Here is an 18,404-nt window from a genome sequence, read left to right on the forward strand (position 1 = left end):
GTGGAGGTGGCCAGCACTGCTGTGTATCTCATAAATCGTCCTCCGTCATCTATTTTGAATAACTCCTCTCCTTTTCAATCTATTTTTCACAAACCTCCAAACCTATCCATGCTCAGGGTTTTTGGTTGTGTTAGTTTTGTCCACCTTCTACCCCATGAATGTACAAAGTTAACTATACAAGCAGCTTTATGTCTCTTCTTGGGATACAGTTCTGAACATAAGGGGTTCCTTTGCTATGATCCCTTGGTTCGTCACCTTCAAATCTCTCATAATGTAATTTTTCTTAAAAGTGTGTCCTTTTTTGATCATATCGTGAAATTCTCAACTCCTTCTATTTCCTTGTTGCACAGTTTTGATTCTACAAGCACCTCAGATATTCCATTGTCACCTCCACAATAGCTTTAAACATACTTCAGGAAGCAACGGCCTTCTCCAATCTCCATCCTCCCTCTGCTCTGCCTCCAGTTTTGATTCTACACCCACTTTATGTCGTTCCACTAGAATTTGTCGACCACCTAACTGCTATGGTTATTCATTAGACCATAGCTCCTTTTCTACTGTTTTATCTACCACAAACATTCCTAGATCTTACTAGTAGGCCGTAGCAGAACCACACTGGAAAGATGCCATGGATTTTGAGATTCGAGCCCTTCTTGAGAATGACACCTAGGACCTGGTTCAAGTTCCACCAAAAGCCTTTCTCATAGGAAGTCGATGGGTCTATTCTGTGAAACTGAAATCTGATGGGAGCCTAGAAAGATACAAAGCTAGACTTGTTGCACATGGATACAAACAGGAATACAGGATAGACTATGAGGAGACCTTTGCTCCTGTAGCTAAAATGACTACTGTACGTCTTCTGATGGCCATATTTGTAGCCAAACAGTGGAAAATCCATCAGATGGATGTCAAGAATGCTTTTCTTCATGGGGAGTTAAAAGAAACAGTCTATATGAAGCCCCCTCCAGGATACTATATAGATCCACAACTTGTTTGTCGTCTAAAGAAGTCACTCTTGGCCCAAAGCAAGCCCCTAGGGCATGGTTTGATAAATTCAGATCCGTCATCACCGATGTTGGCTTTACCCAGAGTCCTTCCAATTATTCCTTATTCATCTTAAGGAGGAAGCAGGGAGTAACAATATTACTCCTCTATGTTGATGATATACTCATTATAGGAGATGATGCAGAAGGAATTTCTAGGCTACAACAATTACTCGGTGAATCCTTCAAGATGGACTTGGGGCCTTTGACATAATTCTTGGGCCTTGAAGTGAGCAAAAATTCTCGAGGCTACTTTGTTAATCAACAAAAGTATGCAGCTGACCTAGTTAAATTCGCAAATCTTAGTGACTCTAAGATTGTGGACACTCCATTAGAACTGAACCTAAAACTCAACAAAGATGATGGGTCTCCCCTTGAAGATTTTACCCTTTATCGTCAGCTAGTAGGAAGTTTAATCTATCTCGCCATGACTTGGCCAGACATATCTTATGCAGTTCAGATAGTAAATCAGTTTGTTTCTTCTTCGAGACAACCACATTTATCTGCAGTTCATCGGATTATAAGATATGTGCGAGGCACACTGTCACATGGGATATTCTTCTCCTCATCATCTCTCATTCATCTTATGGCCTATGCGGATGCTGATTGGGCAGGATGCCCTGACACCTGACGGTCCACTACTGGCTGGTGTGTCTTCCTAGGCAACTCCCTTATCTCCTGGAAGTGCAAGAAACAAGCTACTGTGTCCAAATCTTCCATTGAAGCTGAATACATGGCTATGTCTTCCATGTGTAGTGATATCATATGCCTTCGGGCTCTTCTATTTGAAATACTAAATGAGCCATCATTGTTTGATCCTCTTTATGCAGATAATATCAGTGCAATAAAAATTGCATCCAACCCCGTCTTCCATGAGCACACCAAACACATAGAAGTTGATTGCCATTTCATTCGCGATCTCCTTCTTGAGGGTATCATATCTCTTCCTCATGTCTCTTTCGGGCTTCAACTAGCAGACTTGTTAAGTAAATCAATGGCACAGGCTTGGCATCTATTTCTCATGGACAAATTGATGCTTATACCTAGGCATCAGTTTGAGGGGTAGTGTAGAGATAGTGAAATCTAGCTGTAGGGCTACTTTTGTACTTTTACTTTTCTTTGCTGTATATCTATTCTTCGTATTATCTCTCTCCTGTACATTAAGGGCAGATCTTTCCTTTTACAACTTAATATAAATATATCTTTTAGGGTATTGACTAACACAAGGTGTTACACCCACCATTCGTTTGTTCTCTCTCTCTCTCTCTTTGTCTCTCTCTTTCTCTGACTTTCGAACTAACTCTGACATTTTGGAGGGGACGAGCTTGTATGGTGTGGGACCCACAAGCTAATAATTAAATCTACCCTAAGGTCCATCCACCTCATAGGTGTGTGGTTTCCACCCTTAGACCCTGAATTTTTCAACATGGCAAATTCGGCCATAGAGTGTTGGGCTTATACTTAAGGCCATTAAGTGTCAAACACTTAATTCACTTGGAGCCTTTCCATCCTAAAGGCACTAGTTTGATTAGTTCAGCTCATTTAAGTGATTATTAGGTAATTGGCCCAACATATCACTTTACAAATAATCTCTCTAACATTAACACTTAACATTGCATTAGAGAAAGACTTATTCCCTTTATGTCTTTACTGACATAGTGTCTAGCTCCCTCTTTGATGAAACCTAATTGAGGATTCATCATAGGGGCAATATAGAGTGTTCTCTTTGTCTATACACAATAGCAGGATCTTAATACATTGATCATCAACTCAAGCATCATTCCTAATGGGCCCAACATACCCAAGTATTTGACTCCAGAAGGATCTCATTGGTCGGCATACCAAAGGCAACTAAGTCCAATACCCATCATGATACCAATATCAAGTCTAGGAATTAAATGAAACATCTAGTTATTCCACCTATCACAAAGTCCAAGAAAACACTAGATATTGTCCAATTCAATGTTTATAGTAAACACCCATCCTCATGCCTTCGGTCACAACCTGAGTAGTTGAGACTCATTGCTCTACTACCTTGGGTAGTGTGAGAATGTCAACCTACTTAGTATAAACTCTCCATGTTTATGTATCGGTTGTGAACATTTATGTCGATATTGAAACAACCATGCAGTCTCATACATAATACTAATATAAATAAAGAGGTAATTAGCATAACACACCCTTGACACAAGAAATGAATGACTTTTATTCATAATAAAGTCAACATACACCACACCAATTAAAGTTGAGGGCATACACTGTCCAACAAACATAATTGAATATTGGCCTGATATTCATCTTTAATTTTGACATTAATACTTCTCAAATCAAGAGTTGTTCTATTGAGTTCATCAGGATGGTCCTTAAGCACTATTGTTTCATGTACAACCGGTTAGTGAGGGATTTTGTCATATTCATTGACCCTAGTTGAACCCCAACCCAACAAGCAAAACCTCATTGGCTAAGCACAATTAAATTACACTAAGGGGGCGTTCTTTTTTTGGATTTTGAGAGGGGGGAAAGTTGGTCAATGGGATTTTGGTTCCCATTGAGTAAGAATCCCATGTTCATTTTTTTAGATTTATGTGGGGACCAAGGAAAGTTCATTTTCCTGGGTATCACTTACCCGGGTAAGTGATACCCATCTCCTAGGTGGGTAAATAACTTTCCCACCTAGGGGGAAGGTTGCTAACACTTGAATGGGACAAAAATACCCCTTTTAATAATGGAATTTTATGGATAAAATGGTCATTGCCTTATTTACATGAGAAATAAAAGAACATGAGTAAATGCACTTACCCGGATAAGTGTTTCCCAGGAAAAACTTACCCAAGTAACTGCATTTACCTGGGTAAGTAACTTACAGAAAAGTGAACAAGGCCTAAGTGCTCATTCCGAAAAGTCTTCCTTGTCATTTTCAAACATATCTACGGGAAAAGTCTTCCTTGTTTCTTCTATCAAACTTTTTATTTTGTATTTCACAAAAGATGAAGTTCTTGCAGCCATTGCAAGAACCCCAATCTCAAAACCTTAAGCTCTAGTACTAGTTTTTTATGGTAGAATAAACACAAGACCGAAATTGATTGGCAAAGAATATAGAAGAACAAAAGAAAGTACAAATAGAGAAACTCAAGAACGCATACACAGATTTGTGTGGTTTGGCATATAGCCTATTTCCACAGGCAAAGGAGTTGAAATCCACTATTAAAACGACAATAGAGAAATACAAAGTTGTACCAACACTCACTCTCACTCTAAACCAAGTACACCAGAGGAAACACTCAACTTTCTCGTAGTCTTCTTGTGCAAGGCAAAAATACATAAAAGATAAAAGCCCCAAAAACATAACATAGCATATTTAGATCAGAATCAAATCCATATGCTGAAAAATGGGGAGACTCGGTTAATGCAGAAGTTCAAGCTGTATTTAAAGGGGCAGAGATTGCAAAGGATCTGGGTGTGGGATACTTTCTAATCGAGGACGACTCTAAACTGGTTATTCGATGGCTGAAAGTCAAAAACTGTAACTTGGTCCTATAGGGGGGCTATAAGAAGGTTCAAATGTTCAAATGCTTAACTGTAATGCAACAGTCAGAGTTCAATGGGAACGAAGATCAACAATTGGGATGGCAGATTTTCTAGTAGGAAGCATTTCTTTTGGGCTCAATTATAAGATGTTTGATGTAGTTTAGAGGCAGCATCTCACGCCTTATTTTGGGAAGCTTGCTTTATGCAACCTTTTACTTGTGATTTTTAATAAATAAAATTCTATTACTTACCATAAAAAAGGGTTGGGTCCATACCATTGTAGGGGCTCTGCCCCCATACCCCTTCCACTTCCACCACAAACTGCTATGAAATTTTGCCTTCGGGTTGTTCTCCACAAATGAGGCTCAGGACATGGAGTGGGCTGCATCAAGGACTCAAGGCACAACACAACAATCTCAATAAAATAATATATATTTCATGAATTATACATTTTTCATATAATTTTCTACTTATTCGTTAATGCTATCTATAATTTTAGTAGTGCATATGAAATCAACAATAGATTCTTTGTCTTATAAAATGTGCAGGAATTTGGTGGGAAATAACTTTACCTTTGGTGAATCAAATATTAGGTGAGTTAATGTATCTCCTCACTATATCCTATGTTTTAACCTTATGACACCTTTAGGTCTGCATTATCCCATTGATTTTTTTTTCAAAGTAATAAATATATTACTTAATCAAAGATTATCTATTTTTTTTCTCATTCAACATCTATATATAAGTTTGTGATTATCTTACTCATTTTAAGAGTGTTTCCACTGTTTTTATAGTAATTTTAAAGGGCTAGAATGTCTCCAGCGAAACTTTCCATGCAATAGGGGTACACCACGTTGTAAGTAACAACTTTTCATATTATATGTGTTATTTAACTTTCAGATGATACCACTCTCCTTTAATATTTAAAAGAAACAAGTGAAATAAATTCTAGCAATCTTGAGAAGTTAAATGCATCAATCCTATGTTGTAACTGATTTTAGATTAACCAATGCATTCATATAAACTTATTCATTTTATATTTGAGTCATCCTTGCAATCAAATATAACATCGGTAAATCTATGGTGCCAGAATGACATGATATTAAAAGTGCTTTGACCAATCAAATCCCCCGTGAATTTTGATGAATGTCACTTGATTGGTTACCACTTTTATGGTACTTGGTTGATTGGCTATAAATTTTTCTAGTAAAGATCTAAAATGTCAATGCTGATGAAAATGTTAGTTTTCCAAATATAAGAAACATGTCAGAAACATTGTAAAAATTATAGACATGGTGGAAACATTGTAAAATGTGCAAAATATAGAATGATATTTTATGAAATGATAAAAGAAGCATAGACACACATTTTCAAATTATTATCTTGACCGGTAGGAAGCTATGAACTAAGATATGGAGGCCTTCATAAAGAACCAAGGATATAGGTGTACACTATTAAGCACAAAGGTAATGATTCAATTGAGAAGTATAAAGCTCATCTTGTGGCCAGTTGCTAAGATGAATTTTATGTGTGTGATTATGTCACTTGCTGCCTACTTTTCATGGCCTTTATATCAAATGGATGTGAACAATGCCATCTGTAATGGGGATCTACAAGAAGTGTATATGCACATACCTCATGGATTAAGTTTCCCTAACAATGAAAGGAAAGTTTGCCATTTAAAGAAATCTTTGTATGGGCTCAAGTAGTTTCTTAGAGCTTGGTTTGACAGATTTAGAAATGTTATTTTGAAGATTGGATTAACCCAATCTTAGGCTGATCACACCTTGTTCATAAGAAAATTTGATGGTCGGTTGATTATGTTGATAGTATACGTTGATGACATTGTTGTGACTGGGGATGACATCTCAGGTATCTCTCAGTTAAAGCCCTTTCTTCTGAAATTAATATTAAGGACTTTGGTAATCCTAAGTAATTTCTTGGAATTGAAGTTGCAAGATCCAAGAAGGGAATCTTCCTCTCTCAAAGAAAGTACGTTCTTGACTTGCTACATGAAGTTGGGAAATTGGGACACAAGCTTGTAGAAATTCCAATTGATCTAACCACAAGTTAAAGGGGTCTTTCAGATAGTGGTTGGTCACTTTTCTCTATCTCTATTTGACTAGACTTGATATATCGTGAGCAGTCGGGGTGGTCAGCCAATATAACATAAGCCGAAAACCTCTCACATGCAAGTTGTTAATAGAATCCTAGCCTATTTGAAGGAATGTCCTAGTAAAGGTATGTTGTACTCCAACCATGGGAATCTAAAGATTGAGGCCTATACAGATGCAAATTAGGGAGGGTCGATTGAAGATTTACATCCGATTACTATGCCTTAGTTGGAGGCAATGTGGTTTCATGGAGAAGCAAGAAATAATCAGTTGTTGCTCAGTCTAGTGCTGAGGCAAAATACAAAACAATGGCCCATGGAGTGTTACAACTACCTTGGTTGAAGACCTTACTGACCAAGATGGGCATCCAAGTTAATACTCCAACGAGACTCTATTCTGACAGTCAAGCATCCATAAATATTGCCCACAATCTTGTGCAACATGACTGTACAAAACATATCGAAGTGGATAGATATTTTATCAAAGAAAGGATAGCTAGTGGAAAGATTTGCCTACCATTTGTATGGTCAGAAGACCAACTTGTTGATTGTCTCACTAAAGGCCTTCATCATCCAAAGTTTTCCAAGAACCTAAACCGTATAAGAATGATTGACATATATGCTCAACTTGAAGGGGAGTGTTGAGATTGTTTGTGGCAAGGGTCCTTTTGTCATTTCATGCTCCTTTGTATTTGGGTGTCCATATGAGGGCATACTTGTAATTTCTCTCAAAAATATAAATCACAAGTTTGAGAAAGTGAGCAGCAACTCTCTCTTTTCCCTTTGTAACTTCTTTCTCTTTTTCCTTCTCTTCTCTTCATCTTCTTGTTTTCTTTCTCAACAAAACACTAGATATTACAAGTCCATAGAATTGAGCAACTAACCTGTACCATGCACAAACAATCCCTCTTTGAACTGCTAACTAATGGGAATCTAGAAAACCACCAACAACTCCACAAAACTGCAACTTGAGGCATGTAAGCCTCCTTTTCTAGTGGGTGATCAGTCCTTTTTGATCCTTTCTCCTTCCTTTAATGCAAAGTAAAAGATATTTGCAGATAGAAGGGCTAAATGGCATCCTTGACAAACCAAGTCGATCAATTGGGCTCTGATACCATGTGATCAAACCTGAAACAAATGAAATAACAGCATAAAACTGTCTTAGACCTAGAGTAGAAGTAGAGAAGAAGAGAATAAAGTAGAAGAAGAAAACTAGGGCTGAAGAGCAGAAGAGTCGAACTAATTGATCTCAACTGCTGACTAAGTTTTATTTTATTATATAAAAAGAATGAAATTACAACTGTGCCCCTACTTAAGTAAACAAAGAAATAACAATCATAAAAAGGGAAAAATACTGAAAGGACCCTGTCAACATAATAACAGAAGTTTAACACCCCCAAAAGATGGTAGATTCCCTATTATGGATTTTGTCAGAGACACCCTTAAGTATCTTAAATGGCACATGATATAAGACTGTATCACAGTGACCATAGCCTTGACCAGAACCTCACCCTGTGTGTGAGGACATCGTCCACTTCCAACCTGTCAATCTTGCATGAGTTCACTCCACAACTGCTGTAGAAGTTTCATTTCTTCCAATGCTATTTGGAAGGCATAAGTATTTGGATCTTCTGCTAGCTTCAATGATGCCAAGAATTTTAGACCATGCATTTGAGGCATTGGGGAGTATGGCATCAGAAAGACAATCTCAGATTTTGTGAAGTTTATGCATTGGCCCAACATGTTAGAATCCTGAGGACTCCTTAACTGCAAACAATTTGAGATCGCATCCTTTAGAAATGGCAAGCTGTAGTGAAGATGCGCCGAATGGCCCATAGCCCACAGTTATGCTTTATATTTTTTGAGTTCTGTTCTGTTAGTTAATGGACCTTTTTCTTATAGGCCTGTTTAATATTAGCTTTCTTTTGTCTTGCTTGTAATTTACTGTTATTTAGTGATTATGCTAATTAATTAAAAGATCAGGGAAGGGAGAGAGTATGAACAATTCATCTCTTTCATCCCTTTCTATTCCATCGTTTCTTCCTTCTCTTCTCTCTTGTTGTCTTCTCAGTTTCTTCCTCCTTTTATCAGTTTCTTTTTATTTTTGAGACTGTTTTTTCTTCTTGGTATTAGAGCGGGCTCCACTTTTCTTTTTTTTCTCTTTCTTTTAATCACATACACAGTGTGGATGGAGATACTTGATTGATTGAAGAAGATATTCAGCCTAGTTGGCAGTCGTTTCTAGAATAAAAGAAGATATTTTGTTTACTTTTCAAAACAGCCTTTTGAAATTTTGCCCGAAACACTAGACAACTGGAGATTTCTGACTGTGGGACCCACAAGAGGTTTCACCTAAGTGCTCAGTGGTTGAAGAGGTTCTTTGTAGTTCTCTTGAAGATCGATCCTAGCAGAGATTGTTTCTGTGAAGCCTACAAGGAAAGGCTGCCAGTTCTCAGTTTCTCCTGGGTACCGGGTAAGGTGCAGTTCTACTATTGGGGATCTGTGAAGGTTGGTACTTGTTGTTTTCTCTTTCTGTCTCCCTTATTTATCAACTGAAGTTTGTTTTGGGATTTTTTGAGGAGGATGTATATTTCTGGAATTGAAAATAAGCTTGGCTCAGAGTCTGGACAGGTTTCAGGAGTACCTGTAGACTCATTATTGGTTGTGACCACAGTCAAACTTGATGGGACTATCTAGCATGGTCACATCAGTAAAGATACATGTTTGTAGTAGAGGCAAGTGGGGATATATTTCCAGTAACAAGAAAGCACCAAAGGAAGATGACTCATCTTATGAAAAATGGTTGCAAGAAAATTACACTGTTATTGGGTAGTTAGTGAATTCTATGCAACCCCAAATTAGTCATCACTATCTATGGATGAATTCTACTAAGGAGATATGGGACAGTGTTGCTGAAACCTATTCACAAAAATTGAATATGGCCAAAGCATATAAGTTAAGAAGTGATGTCAACAAATTGAGGCAAGGGGAGAGACCTTTAGCAGTCTATTTCTCAATGCTGAAATCCTTGTGGCAAGAAATAGATCTCATGGAAACTGTTGTTTGGGAAAGTACAAAGGACACATAAACATATAAGATATTAGTTGAAAGGAATAGAGTCTTCGAATTCTTGACAGAATATCCTAGCTAAAGACAATGTATCTTTGTCTCAGACTTGTGCCATGGTGAGCAATGAGGAGAGTAGGAGGCAGGTTCAGGTTCAAAGGAAAATTCTAGTTGACCATTTTGCTAATACGGGGATGAAACCTAAGGTGGTTGCAGGGAAGAAGGAGGTTATATGTAAATATTGCAAGAATCTGAGACATAGTAAGGATACATGTTGGAAGATGCATCCAGACCTTCTTCCACCTCGTTTTAAAAAGAAGGCCGAAAATGGGAAGACTAGGAATGCTAATGCAGCTATAATTCTAGATAATGACATGAGTGCAATTGATGAGAAGGTCACTAGTGAGTAATTAGCTGTGATGAAGACTGAGTACGAGAAATATGGGAGGACGATTAGCCATCTTGAGAGTGCAGCCACTTCCTCCAATTCTTCTGCATTTGCTCAATTAGGTATACGAGTTACTGTCAACCATGTAGTCATCTCAGGTAAACATAGAATCCGTTGGATTATAAATTCTAGAGCTTCTGCATGGCTCTCTTGCTCTTATCTCTGGCAAGGGAGTCATCAAGGCTACCGAGTCCCTTTTACGTACTTCTGTCCTTCATGTCCCTAAGTTGCACACTAATTTGATGTCAGTGAGCAGCCTAACCAAATCCTTAAATTGCAGTATAACATTTGTTCCTTCTTATTGTGTTTTTCAGGACTTGAAGTCTCAAAAAGTGCTAGATACTCCTAGACAAAGCCAAGGACAGCTTGAGAAAGTTGCTTTTAGGTCTTCTTCTTCAGAGTCATTTAGCTGTATTATGTTATGTCATTTACATTTGGGTCATTTATCCTTTTTTGCTTTAAGTCATTTATTTTCAGAATTGTTCAAAGGAATAAACATGTCCAGTCTTCATTAAGTCATGTGAGTTACATTGTAGAAATACTTATTCGTTGAGTAATAAAAGATCCACTTTTCCTTTTCATATTGTGCACTCTGATGTGCGGGGGCCGTACCACTTACCTTCTATGGGTGGTTATCAATATTTTATCTTGTTCATTGACGATTTTTCTCAGTATACTTGGTTATTTTTTATGAGATCTCATAATGTGGTTCCCAAACTTGTGAAACAATTCCATGAATTTGTTCTTACCTAGTTTGATACAAGAATCAAGATATTTTGGTCTGACAATGCAAAAGAATATTTTGATAAAAACCTCACTTCGTATCTCACTGACTTTGTGGTTATCCACTACGGCTCTTGTGTTTGTACTCCAAAACAAAATGGAATAGCCGAGAGGAAGAATCGTCATGTAGTTGAAGTTGCAAGGAGTGTTTTGTTTGCTTCACATGTTCCTACAAGTTTTGGGAAATGTTGTTCTCACAACAACATACCTAATCAATCATATGCCATCCAGAGTCTTAGGTTTTAAGTATCCTTTTAATCTTCTTTATCCGAATAAGGAGATCTTTTCTTTTCCCCTTCAAGTCTTTGGTTGTACCTGCTATGTACACATTTCTAGTACCCAGAGACATAAGTTTGAACCAAAGGCACATAAGTGCATTTTTCTTTGTTATGCCTTCACACAAAAGGGTTATTTCTGCTTTGATCCTAGTAGTTGCACTTGTTTTGTCTCAATGTATGTCACTTTTGCTGAGTCTACTCCCTTCTATGGTTCATCTCCGGGGGAGCATCATTCATAGGGGGAGTATTCTTCACAGTTGTTTTCACTCCTCCTTCTGGTTCCTGTTGAGTCTTCTTCACTTGAGTCTTCTTCTATTGAGTCCAGATGGGAACACTTATCCCCTAGTCCCTCCACTATTCCTATTCCTCCACCATTGCCTCCTCATCCTCCTACTACTATTCACAGGTGATACCAATGACAAAGGGCTAGGAGTGAGCAAATTGTTTCTCCTACATCACATGAGCCTCCTACACTTCCAGTTGCTGAAGAAACAATAAGTACTGAGGTCACACCATTGCAGCCTCCCTTCCTAGAGCTTGATGTCCCTATTTCCATAAGAAAATATAAACAGAAATATACCACACATTGCATTTATAAACATCTTTCTTATGGCCTTATTTCTCCTTCATATTATTCCTTTCTTTCCTCTGTTTCTTCTCACCTCGTACCCAGGTCTGTATCAAAAGCACTTGCTACTCCAGAATGGATGTATGCTATGAGAACTGAGATAAAGGAACTTCATAAGAATGATACATGGGAAGTGGTTGATTTGCCAGAAGGGAAGGAACCAGTGAGTTGTAAATGGGTGTATACCATCAAATATCATGCAAATGGTTCCATTGAGAGGTATGAAGCCCGATTGGTTGCAAAAGGTTATACACAAATGTAAGGAATCGACTACTTGGAGACTTTTGCCCCTATAGCGAAGATGACCTCTGTAAGAGTTTTATTATCCTTGGTAGCTCATTCAGATTCGCCCCTCTATCAACTAGATGTGAAAAATGCCTTCTTGAATGGAGAGTTACATGAGGAGGCTTATATGTCTCTCCCACTAGGGATGTATGGCCCAGATATGCAAGGTAAGGTGTGTAAGCTGAAGAAGTCTCTCTATGGGCTCACACAGTCACCTAGAGCCTAGTTTGAGAAGTTCAAGGTTGCTCTTATTACCTTTGGTTACACACAAACACAATCTGATCATACCCTCTTTATGAAGAGGAGAGGTTCATTACTGGTATACCTTATATTCTTTGTGGATGACATTGTGGTGACTAGCACCGATGTGATAGGGATTGATAACCTTAAAACCTTCCTCAATGCAGAGTTTGAGATAAAAGATCTGAGGGAATTGAGGTATTTCTTGAGTATCGAAATGGCTCGATCTAAAGATGGCATTTTCATATCCCAATGCAAGCATGTGCTAGACTTGCTCACTTAAACAAGTAAATTGGGAGCAAAACCGGTGGCTACCCCCATTGATACAAGTCACAAGCTTTCTGCCTCTGATGGAGGATTGTTGAAGGATAGGAGAGTGTTTCAGAGGTTGCTAGGGAAACTGCTATGTCTTTGTAAGAGTTTTATTATCCTTGGTAGCTCATTCAGATTTGCCCCTCTATCAGCTAGACGTGAAAAATGCCTTCTTGAATGGAGATTTACATGAGGAGGTTTATAAGTCTCTCCCACCAGGGATGTATGGCCTAGATATGCAGGGTAAGGTGTGTAAGCTAAAGAAGTCTCTCTATGGGCTCAAACAACCACCTAGAGCTTGGTTTGAGAGGTTCAGGGTTGCTCTTGTTACCATTGGTTACACACGAACATAGTCTGATCATACCCTCTTTGTGAAGAGGAGAGGTTCATAAGTGGTATACCTTATAGTCTATGTGGATGACATTGTGGTGATTGGCACCGATGTGACAGGGATTGATAACCTTAAATCCTTCCTCAATGCAGAGTTTGAGATCAAAGATCTAGGGGATTTGAGGTATTTCTTGTATATCGAAGTGGCTCGGCCTAAAGATGGCATTTTCATATCCCAACGCAAGTATGTGCTAGACTTGCTCACTTAAACAAGTAAATTGGGAGCAAAACCGGTGGCTACCCCCATTGATACAAGTCACAAGCTTTCTGCCTCTAATAGAGGATTGTTGAAGGATAGGGGAGTGTTTCAGAGGTTGCTAGGGAAACTGCCATATCTTTGTAAGAGTTTTATTATCCTTGGTAGCTCATTCAGATTCGCCCCTCTATCAACTAGACGTGAAAAATGCCTTCTTGAATGGAGATTTACATGAGGAGGTTTATAAGTCTCTCCCACTAGGGATGTATGGCCTAGATATGCAGGGTAAGGTGTGTAAGCTAAAGAAGTCTCTCTATGGGCTCAAACAGCCACCTAGAGCTTGGTTTGAGAGGTTCAGGGTTGCTCTTGTTACCTTTGGTTACACACGAACATAGTTTGATCATACCCTCTTTGTGAAGAGGAGAGGTTCATAAGTGGTATACCTTATAGTCTATGTGGATGACATTGTGGTGATTGGCACCGATGTGACAGGGATTGATAACCTTAAATCCTTCCTCAATGCAGAGTTTGAGATCAAAGATTTAGGGGAATTGAGGTATTTCTTGTATATCGAAGTGGCTCAGTCTAAAGATGGCATTTTCATATCCCAACGCAAGTATGTGCTAGAATTGCTCACTTAAACAAGTAAATTGGGAGCAAAACCGGTGGCTACCCCCATTGATACAAGTCACGAGCTTTCTACCTCTAATAGAGGATTGTTGAAGGATAGGGGAGTGTTTCAGAGGTTGCTAGGGAATCTGCTATATCTATGTATGACTCGCCCTGACATTGCATATGTTGTTAGTAGAATTAGCCAGTTCATACATGCCCCTAGAGATACACATATGGTAGCAGCAGGGAGGATTTTTTTGTTACTTGAAGAGCACTCTAGGGAAAGGTATTCTTTTTGCTAAGCATGGCCCCATGAAACTGAAAGCCTACACAGATGCTGACTAGGTTGGTAACATTAATGATAGGAGGTCAACTTCGGGGTATTGTAGTATGGTTGTAGGTAATATTGTTTCTTGGGGGAGCAAGAAGCAATCAGTGGTTGCTTGATTTTCAGCTAAGGCAGAGTACACAGCTATGGCCCATGGAGTATTGAGTTGCTATGGCTACAGCCCTTCATGGAGGAATTGGGTATTGAGTATGACAAACCATTGATGTTGTATTGTGACAATCAGGCCACCATTAACATTGCTCACAATCCTGTACAACATGACAGAACGAAGCATATTGAGGTTGATAGGCATTTGATCATTGTAAGAGTGGCTTCAAGAGAAGTTTGTCTACCTTTCATTGCATCTGAGAAACAGTTAGCCGATGTTCTTACCAAATGAGTCTCCAATGCGAAGCTGCAACGTTTCGTTCATAATCTTGGGCCTGGAATGGACAAGTTAGATGCTAGATCCACTAAGTGTGTCTTTCTTGGCTATTCTAGGACTCAAAAAGGGTATAAGTGTTATAATCCTCGTTCTCGGCGTTCTTTTGTGTGTTCTGATGTTACATTTTTTGAGTTTGTTCCTTTCTTTTCCAGGTTGGATACTTCTCCTCTGTTGCCATCACCCCCTCTACCAGTTCCTGTTGAGCATCCCGTTCCTCTTGTTCCAGTTGTGACCCAGTCTTTGCCTCCAGTGCAGCTACCTGAGAGAGAACCACCTATCCGGCAAGTGTATACACATCATCAGGCACTGGCTCCTCCCGCAGCTTCATTACCATCGACAAATCCGGCATTTGATCCCACCTCAGCCCCAACCCCAAGTTCTGACCTCGATCTTCCTATTGCTTTACAAAAAGGTAAACGCAGTTGCACTCTCCACCCCATTTCCAATTATATTTCTATATCTTACCCTTCGACTTTCCATAGATAGTTTGTTTCTTTGTTATCCTCTGTCTTTGTTCCCAAAGATGTCCAAGAATCCCTCACTTCTCCAGGGTGGCGCCAAGCAATGGAAGAAGAACTCTTGGCCCTGACTTATACTCATACATGGGACCTCACCACTCTTCCACCTGGTAAGCATGTTGTTAGCTGTAAGTGGGTGTACACGGTTAAATACTTACCTAATGACAGTGTTGAATGGTTGAAAGCTCGGTTAGTTGCCAAAGGTTATTCACAGTAGTATGGTATTGATTACACAGGCACCTTCTCTCTGGTTGCCAAAATCGGGTCAGTTCGTGTTCTGATTTCTCTTGCTGCTATGTTTGATTGACCCTTGTTTCAGCTTGACATCAAGAATGCTTTTTTACATGGTGATCTTCTTGAGGAGGTGTACATGGAGCAACCACCAGGGTTTGTTGCTCAGGGGAACGGTGAGAAGGTATGTATACTTAAGAAGGCTATTTCTGGACTTAAACAATCTCCTCGTGCATGGTTTGGGAGATTTAGTAAAGTGGTGAAGAAATTTGGAATGAAACAGTGTTAGGTTGACCATTCCATATTCAGTGTAATAATTCGGTTCTGCCTTAGAGTTCTATTTGTCTGAGATCAGTTATGTAGAAAGAGAAAGGTGGAAGAAAGAGAGAAAGAGAGAAGGGAGAAATTCTGGTTCGAACTGGAAGACTCAACATAACATCTCCCAGTCGGCCAGGCAGTATTTATATTATTAAAATTAACTGAAAAGACATATGTGCCCTTATTTAAGTTAGGAGCACTGGTTCCAACACAACATTACAGATCAGCAACATTAATCTAGGTATAAAGACAAAAATACCCCTATGCTAACACTCCCCCTCAAGGCTTGTTACATATGTAGTCCACTCTTCCCCGACTCAAGCCTTTTGTAAATAAGTCAGCCCACTGATTTCCTGTATTAACATGTGTAGTGTCTAGCTCTCCATTCAGCACCTTCTCCCTCACAAAGTGACAGTCAACCTCAATGTGCTTGGTTCTTTCATGAAACACTAGATTAGAGGAGATATGAACTGCAGCCTGATTATCACAATAGAGCTTCATTGGAGTGTTGATGTTGTACCCTACTTCCTGTAGAAGGTTCCTTAGCCACACTAATTCACAAGCAGTGTGCGCCATAGCCCTATATTCTACTTCTGCACTGCTTCTTGCCACAACTGTCTGCTTCTTACTTTTCCATGTCACCAGGTTACCTCCCAGAAACGCGCAATAGCCTGTAGTAGACCGCCTATCAGACAAAGAACCAGCCCAATCAGCATCACAAATACCCTTCTATTTCAAGTTTTCCACCACTCTTGTATATCAAACCGCGACTCGGACCCCCTTTTAGATACCTCACAATTCTCAGAACTGCATTCCAATGAGAAACCAGAGGTTTCTGCATGAACTGGCTTACCACACTAACCGCAAAAGAGATGTTTGGTCTGGTAATGGTTAGGTAGTTCAGTTTACCCACAAGTCGTCGGTATCTGCCAGGTTCTTCAAACACTTCACCCATATCACTGCTTAGCTTGGTATTTGTGTCCATGGGTGTCTCAGCTGGTTTAGCACCCAACAAGCCTGTTTCCTCCAGCAAATCAAGCACATATTTTCTCTGGCACAGGTTAATACCATACTTGGATCTCGCTACCTCTATCCCCAAGAAATATTTCAGCTTACCAAGATCCTTTGTCTAAAAATGATCCTGCAGATAAGTCTTCAGCCTGTCAATACCCATGTTATCATTCCCAGTAATAACGATATCATCTACATACACCACCAACAGTATTTTTCCTTCCGAAGAGTCATGACTAAATACAGAATGGTCAACTTTGCACTGTTTCATACCAAACTTCTTTACCACCTCACTGAACCTACCAAGCCATGCTTGAGGAGACTGTTTAAGCCCATATATAGCCTTCCTTAGTCTGCACACCTTACCATCCTCCCCCCGAGCAACAAACCCTGGAGGTTGCTCCATGTAGACCTCCTCGAGTAAGTCACCATGTAGAAAGGCATTCTTGATATCAAGCTGATATAGTGGCCACTCATACATGGCTGCAAGAGAGATCACAACACGAACGGACCCTATCTTAGCAACTGGTGAGAAGGTCTCTGTGTAGTCAATACCATAGGTTTGGGAGTACCCCTTAGCAACCAACCGCGCTTTCAGGCGTTCAACACTACCATCAGGCAGATACTTAACTGTATAAACCCATTTACAACCAACAACTTGCTTCCCAGGAGGAAGAGCAGTGAGGTCCCAAGTATGATTATGATGAAGGGCTGAGAGTTCTTCTTCCATGGCTCGGCACCACCCTGGAGAGGCAAGGGCTTCCTGGACATCCTTAGGGACAACAACTGATGATAACAGGGTGACAAACTGGCGATGGGAAGCGGAAAGGTGAGTAAGAGAAACATAATTAGAAATGGGATGAAGGGTGCAAGTACGTTTACCTTTCCGCAAAGCAATGGGTAGATCAAGCTCAGATGCTGAGTGCGGGTCTGGTGCCGGATCCGTCGACGAGATGTAGCCGAAGGAGTAGTAGCTGGTGCGCGTGGGCGATGCGTATACACATGACGGATAGGTGGCGTTCAACAGGTGGTGGCACTGGAGGCAAGGGTTTGGTCACGGCTGGAACAAAGGAAGGAAGGTCAACAACGGGAAGTGGAAGAGGAGGAGGTGATGAGGAGGAAGAAGAATCACCGGAGCCCAAAAGGAACGGAGTAGACTCAAAGAAGGTGACATCAGCACACACAAAGGACCGTCGAGAACCAGGATGGTAACACCTATACCCTTTCTGGGTCCGAGAGTAGCCAAGGAAGATGCACTTGAGAGAACGGGCATCGAACTTGTCATTCCCGGGACCCAGATTATGGACAAAGCAGACACACCCAAAAACTCTCGGCGTAAGAGGAAACGGAGACAAAGTGGGAAACAAGACCTGAAACGGAGAATGACCATCAAGGATGAACGTGGGCATCCGATTAATCAGAAAGCAAGAGGTAAGCACTGCATCACTCCAAAAAGGTTTGGGAACATGCATGTGATGCATGAGGGATCTTTCTGTTTCAAGGAGATGGCGATTCTTTCTCTCAGCCACCTCGTTTTGTTGTGGGGTGTAGGTACACGAGGTCTGATGTATAATGCCGTGTTGGTCCAGGTATTCTTGAAATGATGAGGATAAATATTCGCGGCCATTATC

The 18,404-nt window shown here is 39.9% G+C and overlaps 1 protein-coding gene across 3 annotated transcripts in view; it reads left to right on the top strand.

Moving 5' to 3' along the window:
- LOC148866994 (putative LRR receptor-like serine/threonine-protein kinase At1g56140) overlaps positions 1-18,404 on the top strand; it is a 151,422-nt gene that overhangs the window by 89,048 nt on the left and 43,970 nt on the right. For all 3 annotated transcript variants that reach the window (XR_016110621.1, XM_088980597.1, XM_088980598.1), the window contains exons 15-16: positions 5,120-5,164; positions 5,366-5,427. Coding sequence is in view for 2 of the 3 variants with exons in the window: in XM_088980597.1 (XP_088836723.1) it covers positions 5,120-5,164; positions 5,366-5,427 (107 nt within the window). In the remaining variant the exon portion in view is untranslated. The remainder of the gene's footprint in view (positions 1-5,119; positions 5,165-5,365; positions 5,428-18,404) is intronic.

This window comes from Nelumbo lutea, chromosome 3, assembly GCF_056320005.1.
Source record: "Nelumbo lutea isolate HS-2025 chromosome 3, American lotus-T2T, whole genome shotgun sequence".
In the NCBI taxonomy this organism is placed as follows: Eukaryota; Viridiplantae; Streptophyta; class Magnoliopsida; order Proteales; family Nelumbonaceae; genus Nelumbo; species Nelumbo lutea.